At 39.6% G+C, this 8173-nt stretch overlaps 1 protein-coding gene across 1 annotated transcript; it reads right to left on the bottom strand.

Annotated features, from left to right (window-relative positions):
• Positions 1-1101: 1101 nt before the first annotated feature.
• Positions 1102-3690, bottom strand: LOC115217869 (E3 ubiquitin-protein ligase lubel-like). Its single transcript, XM_029787581.2, has one exon. The coding sequence runs from the start codon at positions 3568-3570 to the stop codon at positions 1648-1650; it is 1923 nt and encodes a 640-aa protein (XP_029643441.1). The 5' UTR covers positions 3571-3690; the 3' UTR covers positions 1102-1647.
• Between the last annotated feature and the right edge of the window lie 4483 nt (positions 3691-8173).

Here is an 8173-nt window from a genome sequence, read left to right on the forward strand (position 1 = left end):
CTAACATTGAAACGAGGCCATGGTGTAGACTTTCGTACATTCCGATCTTCCAACAGTAAATAGTTTTATGTGTTATCGCATTGTGAGTACAACGCTGAATACAAATAAATGCAGTTCGGTTGTTTTCTTTGTCATTATTAAAAACAACGAGTGTGATTCAGAAATCAGCTTCTTTTCAAATTTAAAATACTGATTCGGTATCCATATACAAGCATTGTTTCCAGGCCAAAGCATTAAGTCACATATCGAAATTGGAGGAGAGTAGTCGATCATATTAACCCCACACGCCGTAAAAGACTGGTACTTTATTTTATTGAGACCCACCTACCAGAAGAGTCAGAGGCAAAGTTTACGTTGACACGATTCAAACATTGGAATATATATTTCTTTACTACCCACAAGGGGCTAAACATAGAGGGGACAAGCAAGAACAGACAAATGGATTAAGTCGATTACATCGACCCCAGTGCGTAACTGGTACTTATTTAACCGACCCCCGAAAGGATGATAGGCAAAGTCGACCTCTGCGGAATTTGAACTCATAACGTAACGACAGACGAAATACCGCTAAGCATTTCGCCCGGCGCGCTAACGTTTCTGCCAGCTCGCCGCCCGAAGACATCAAAATATGAAGAAAACGTATTAAGCACTGCATGTCCTTTTGTTCGCTTCGCTGCCTTCAGTAATCTTGCCAATCCAGCGATCGCCCCTTTAGCAACATTTAAATATCATCAAACGTTTTGTTTCATCCACTGTCTAATTACATTTATCAACCTGGACAACGAAGTCCCAAGTTTATTTTGGTCGGTATTGAACACATTTCATCTCAATCACTCGGATGATGGCAGAAATTAGGGGTTTCAATAATACAATCTCTATGACGTTAGTTGAGGGCTTACTATGAAATTCTGTACAACATCACAAGTAGAAATAGTTTATTTCTCTTCATATTACCAACACTCTCTTGTTCCATTATTTTCAGAGAAGAAAATAAAAGATTAAAAAAAAAATGTCCGACTGTAGTTTCACATATTTCATTTCATATATCAACCTATTACTCGTCCTTATAAGAATTGTTTCTTTTGGCTTAAAGCTGTTTTTTTTTCTTGTTTTTTTTTTGTTTTTTTTGTTCGATTTGATTTTTTTTTTTTAATTAGAAGAGAGACTAGATTTGACTGAAATAATGGCTCTTCACCATTTCTGGTTCTGATACTTTAGATGCCAAAAACAAAAGTGTCAAGCCAAACTTTAAGTGGATTTTATTTTGATCGGTGTAGTACTAAATTTTGGATATCACCAAAAAAATGCTTTTAGTACTAATAATTATTATTTTAAATAATAATAATACGTCGTCGAGAAACTGATGTTTGCAGAAGACATCTCTTTATAGAACATTATAAGACATGCCTTAAAATGGTGAGTACTGCCAGCTACACAGGCTGTCTGTCTGCTGTCAGTTGGGTCTTCGCTTTTTATTGAATGAAAGTCATTTATGAGAGACAACAAAAATGGAAACTATTTTATGTAAGAAATCCGGGAAGAAAACTTGATTTCTTTCATATTCTTTGGGTTACCATTTCTTCGTATTTTTTTTTGTTAGTTTGTTTGTTTGCTTAATTCTCATTGTCCTTTATTGTTTGTGTTTTTTTATTTTTTAGTACATTTACGATAAAACAAAAATTTGAACAAGTCTTTGTAAGCGTCACTAAATCTCTTATTCATTAAGCCGTATATCAATGGATTAAAGCAACTGTTGGCGTAGCCACAAAACAGCGATGCTATATCGGCTTCTCTGGGTACTTCGTATTTCAAGTATAAACTACACAACATCGTAATGCAAAATGGTAACCAAGATACGAAAAATACAATAATGACCACTAACAATGAAAACGTTATACGGATCTCTTCGCGTCTCCGTCGCAAATGACGAAGTGGAATCACATTGGAAGAAGACTTTCGCGAAGATTCCGCGGACATTCTCATACGAGGCAATGAAAGTGCCTTTTTAATGTTATTCTGGCTTTTGACAAATTTTCGAGATTTCGTAACGTTCGACATTTTCACCCGCATCTTGCGACCTTCTGCCGAGTTTCTAATGTGTTTCATGGGGACCAAAGACGGCGGTTTTCGAGGAGAATTATTTTCTAATGGAACCTTCATGGAAGGCAGAGAAAATATTTTCCTCAGATTGTATCTACTTCCGTTTAATTGTCTCTTTTTGGTTGTTGTTGTTGGCCTCTCAGTAACCGTTTCATGTCTTTTTGTGTCGACTGGTGGCGAATCTAATTTGTTATCGAATGAATTGTTCAAGACCGAACAAGATTTACTCGTTTCACTGTCATTCACTTTTGACCAGCACGTACATTTCTTATCTAAACTACCAGGTCCATCATGTGGGCTGAACGACATGTCATTTCTGTTCATTGAACCGTCATCAATCGTCTCCTTGCAGTTCTCACGTTTATCAGTTTCCGACTGCTCTCCACCGTCACAATTGCGTTTCGTCTCATCCATTTTCTTCGGGTTAGTTGTTTTCTCTGTACAACCAGTTACACTACTCCGGTCGTTAATCAACTCACTTGAGGAATCTGGACTGCTATCACCTGGGTTTTCATTACATTCTTCACTATCACCGTCCTCGTTCTCACAGTTTTCCTCATCGTTGTCAGCGAATGAAAACGTAACAGGCTCTTCGACGTCGCCATCCGACTGAATCGTTTCACTCTCCTGGCTTGCCGTATCTGATTCAGTGAGACGAGGTTTTTCCTCGTTCACTTCATCATCGCTCTTCACGTTGACCACGCTTCCATTCTCACAGATACCGTCACTTGCTGTACGATGCCGGCTGGTTTCAGGCGATCGAGCGACCGGGGAGCTTGATGCGGACGACCGAATAACTGGTGAATGTATATCTGATGATGAATGATTAAATGATGAGTGAGATGCTGGGAATTGAGTTTCAGCTATGTGGTTGATTGATGCTGGAAGGGTGCGTGACTTGGGTGTTGGTGACTGAACGGTCGGTGATTGGCTGTTTGGCGACTGAGTTTCGGGGGAACTAACGTTCAAAATTGTTTCGCAAGACATATTTCGCTTGGTGAGGGGAATACCATTGGTAAACTGCGTGGTAATATTTACATTGTCATCGGAATCACTGTAGACAGTGTAATCTTCCTTCACTGGGTGGAGGCTAGGATCTTGGCATCTGGGGCATTTATCACTTTCGCTGAATTCAGGGGACCCACAATCGCTGTTTGCGTTGTTTTGCTTTTGCTGAAGAGCTAAGTTTTGTCTCAGAGTCGTAGCATAATCAGTTAACTTTTTCACACAAAGGGGGTCGACATGTACAAGAGTGCCGTTTCTAAGTCTTTCCGGTTCAGAGGCTGTATCACGCAAAATCGGTGTAGGCGATTCCACTTTTTGGTTTTCGCTTTCCATATCGACATACGAGGCACTAAGTCTTTGATCTAGGCTCATTAATCGGCGATTGCTGTTTCGAACAGAGGTGATGATCCGTACGTAACAGAACGACATGACAATACAAGGAACGCAAAAACACATTCCAATCATGAAGAACGTGTATGATGTTGATGTCTTCCATTTGCAGAAACAAAATGATTGGTTTCCCAGATATCCATACTCACTCCATCCGAAGAGAGGTGGCGCTGCTAGTAAACAGGATACAAGCCAAACAACTGTAGGGAGAAAAAAAGAGAAAAATAAATGGTTAGAATCGGTTAGAAACTGATCAAAATGGCTCAAAGAGTAGAAAATTAGAAAGTAATTAGAAATAGTTGGAAAATAATCAGAAGCGCTTTATTTAGAAAATGGTCACACACATTGCCGGAAATTAACGTAACTTGCCGGAAATTTCCGAAGATTGCGGAGTTTAACGGAGATTGCCGGAGATAGGCGGAGTGTCGCGGAGATTGGCGGAATAGCATTTTGGTAGATTTCCCAATAATGCTGCGTGTTAAAACACCTGGGAGAGAGTGAGATAGATTGAGATTGGCGGAGATTGGTGGAGATTGCTGGAGACAGGCGGAGATAGGCGGTATTTGTGAGTATATATATATATATATATATATATATTGTTGAAATTTACAGAAAAACAAAGAACGAAGACAGGTTTATAAACAAGAAGCAGGTGTATTAGTTTGACACTCGGGAAGGTGAGAAAGTCTTTTACATTTTGAGCCTAAGCTCTTCAACAGAAAGGAACACGAGGAAATAAACAGTGAGCGAATAAAATAACTTCTGTCAATCAAGGCCACTCTGAAAACAGCGGAAAGGACGTGTGGAAAGGTAATTCTTTAAGCAGTAGTGAAGTTGGGGGAGAAAAGATTTGTAATCGGATATGATTGAAAAAGGAGAAAAAAGAGGGGGAGAGAATAGCAAAATAATGACGTACGGAGTATGAAAGTTCAAAAAATTCAAAAGGCGTGAGAAGAAAATATATATACTAGTGCTTCTCAACCATTTTTTTTCAATCTATGGACCCCAATAGCCATTCGATGAATAAAAACCTAGTTTATAGAATCTTCTTTCCAAATTTCTGTTTTGTTTATTACAAATTAACTTGCGTAAGCTGAACTACGTAGAATGTCAGAGACAGAAACCCATCTGTTACCTACAATAAATACATATAAAACAAAATTTTTCAGGGGCCCTTATACTACTGTGGATCTCCAGTTTACTATTTTGCTTGTATGGTTCCCAAGAGATCTTAAATGGATCTCGGCTGAGAATCACTGCATTAGATAATTCTTTCTACTAAAAGAATAAGGCCCGAAATTTTGTGGAAGGGGAGGCTACTCGATTACATCAACCTAGTGTTTATTTGGTACTTACTACATTGACCCCGAAAGGAAGGCAAAAAAATTCGACATCGGAAGAATTTGAATTCAAAACGTAAAGACGCAACTGGTACTTAATTTATCGACCCCGAAAGGATGAAAGACAAAGTCGACCTCGGTGGAATTTAAAATATTCTTTTCTACTCTAGGCACAAGGCCCGAAATTTTTTAGGAGACGGCCAGTCAATTAGATCGACCCCAGTACGCAACTGGTACTTAATTTATCGATTCCGAAAGGATGAAAGGTAAAGTAGACCTCGGCGGAATTTGAAATCAGAACGTAGCGGCATTGGAATTACCTATTTCTTTATTACCCACAAGGGGCTAAACACAGAGAGGACAAACAAGGACAGACAAACGGATTAAGTCGATTATATCGACCCCAGTGCGTATCTGGTACTTAATTTATCGACTCCGAAAGGATGAAAGGCAAAGTCGATCTCGGCGGAATTTGAACTCAGAACGTAGCGGCAGACGAAATGCCACAAAGCATTTCGCCCGGCGTGCTAACAATTCTGCCAACTCGCTGCGGTTTCGATACACTAACTGATGCAGAGATAATATATCAGAAAACAAAAGATAGGGCACGGTTGAAGTATTTTACTGTGTGTCAACTTAAATAAGAGCTGGATCTTAACCATCAACAAAATAAGCACCCTTTTTCTGCACTGGTTTAACAGTTCGCTTTGTGACACAGGCATCGTCTAAGTACAATGGTCGATAGATTTTTTGTGAACTGTTTCACTAAATAACTATATAATTATCCCAGTTACTTGACCCATCTTAACCTTTGACATTACAGGTCATTATATATATGAGTCTCTCTCTAAACGCCAGAAATAACTTGCGTGGTATTAACAGAATATCATTGGCTGATTTGGACAAGACAAAAATGTGTCAGTCGCGAATCTCAGTTGATTGAATATTTGTTGGTGTTCTTGTTGTTGCTGTTGCTGCTAAATTTTTCTTTTCATTACTTTTTTTTTTATTTCTTAAGAGAGAGAGAGAAGTATGCAGTAGCGTTACTAATCTCCGATAAGACGGCAGCGAGTTGGCAGAATCGTTAGCACGCCGGATAAATGCTTAGCGGTATTTCGTCTGCCGTTACGTTCGGAGTTCAAATTCCGCCGAGGTCGACTTTGCCTTTCATCCTTTCGGGGTCGATTAAATAAGTACCAGTTACGCACTGGGGTCGATATAATCGACTTAATCCGTGTGTTTGTCCTTGTTTGTCCTCTCTGTGTTTAGCCCTTTGTGGGTAGTAAAGAAATAGGTATTTTGTCTGCCGCTACGTTCTGAGTTCAAATTCCGCCGAGGTCGACTTTGCCTTTCATCCTTTTGGGGTCGATTAAATAAGTATCAGTTACGCACTGGGGTCGATATAATCGACTTAGTCCGTTTGTGTGTCCTTGTTTGTCCCCTCTGTGTTTAGCCCCTTGTGGGTAGTAAAGAAATAAGTATTTCGTCTGCCGCTACGTTCGGAGTTCAAATTCCGCCGAGGTCGACTTTACCTTTCGTCCTTTCGGGGTCGATAAATAGATCAAAATTGGGCCATCTCCATTCACTAGTCTTGGCTGCTTCTTTTTCAAAATCTCATGCATACAATCAATTTCTTGGCAATACGATGTTGCTGTTACCGTTTTCCCTTGTTGCAAATATGAATAATGAATAACTCCCTTCGAAGACCACCATACAGTGACCAGTAACTTTTTAGGATGCAATGGTGGGTTTGGGTGGTGTTTAGGTGACTCTCCTGCATCTAATCACTGTCCTGTTCTCCTGCTGTTGTCAAAGAGCATCCATTTCTAATCACAAGTAATGATTCGATGCAAAAATGGTCTTTTTCCAGTCGAGAAAGCAATAAGGAGCACACTTCGAGGCGTCTATTTTTTTAAAAATCTCGTTCAGTTGATGTGGAACAAACCTATCTGTTTTCTTAACTTTCCCAATATTTTACTGGTGTCCAAAAACAGTTGTGCGAGATGTTTGGAGTTCTGATGAAAGTCTTCGAACCTTTGTTCTCGGGTTTTGTTCAACCAAAGCATTTAATCCATCATGCTGAACAACTGATTTTGGCCTACTCCTTGCTTTATTTTCAAGGCTATTCATCTCTTGAACGAGAGCTTTGGAACCATCTCTGAGCAGTTCTGACATCAACAAAACCATTACCAAAGGCTCGCTTGATATTCCGTAGAGCTTCCGCGGCAGAGTGACCCAGTTTGTACTGATACGAGAAAATCACTCAACATAGTTTGGTTATTATCATTTTCAGAAGGTCTGTGGGTACCAATTTTGTATACCAACATTGTTGGGAAAGAAATAGGGCCAAGATTAAATGCAAGGTATACATAACTGGGTTTTTAGATAACTGAGATAACATGTAATTAAAAATGCGACATTTCATGTGAAACAACCGAATATGAATGGTGTTGAAATGAGGTGTTTGGGTGGATTCCAGGAACTGGTGGTATTAGGAAGTGAGTGGAGTGTGGGCGTACTGGAAGTACTGAGAGAGGTGGGGGTGGACTTCGTCTAACGAGTGCGTTAAGCTTACTGCATGTGTAGGTGGACAGGACGTCTAGGAAAGGCTCACTGACTCACTCACCGGATGCTTTGCTGACTCCGTCGTATGTCATAATAATACATGTGCAACAGAACGTAAGTGTCAGTGCTCACACAAACACGTGCGTGTGTATATCTATCTATCTGTCTATCTATCTATCTATCTATCTATCTATCTATCTATCTATCTATCTATCTATCTATCTATCTATCTATCTATCTATCTATCTATCTACCTACCTACCTATCTACCTACCTACCTACCTACCTACCTACATACCTACCTACCTACTTATCTATCTATCTATCTATCTATCTATCTATCTATCTATCTATCTATCTATCTTTCTATCTATCTATCTATCTATCTATATCTATCTATAAAATTCTATGTTTATTCCCTATGCATTCTCAAACGGCTCGATCAAATCAAATGTGTGTGTATGTATGTGAGTGTGTGTGTGTGTGTGTGTGCGTGAGTGTGTGTGAGGGTATGTTTATCGTCCCTGCCGCTTGACAACTGGTATTGGCCTTTACACGCCCCTTAACGGTTCTGCAAGAATAGACCGAGATAATTAGTACAAGACTTAAAAAGAAACTGAGTACATAAATACCGGAGTTGAAAAAATAATTTTGGCAACCGAACACTTTACGCTTGAGTTCTGAAACTAAGAGCACAATCGTTTGAACAACAGAACAACGTGCTCGTTGAATTAAGCTGCAACGTGGCCGAGTATTCCACAGGCACATGTACC

This window comes from Octopus sinensis, linkage group LG12, assembly GCF_006345805.1.
Source record: "Octopus sinensis linkage group LG12, ASM634580v1, whole genome shotgun sequence".
NCBI classification, from domain to species: domain Eukaryota; kingdom Metazoa; phylum Mollusca; class Cephalopoda; order Octopoda; family Octopodidae; genus Octopus; species Octopus sinensis.

What these genes read in the sequence shown, in the direction of transcription:
- LOC115217869 (XM_029787581.2), bottom strand. Translation starts at nt 3,570, where the DNA reads ATGATTGGAATGTGTTTTTGCGTTCCTTGTATTGTCATGTCGTTCTGT.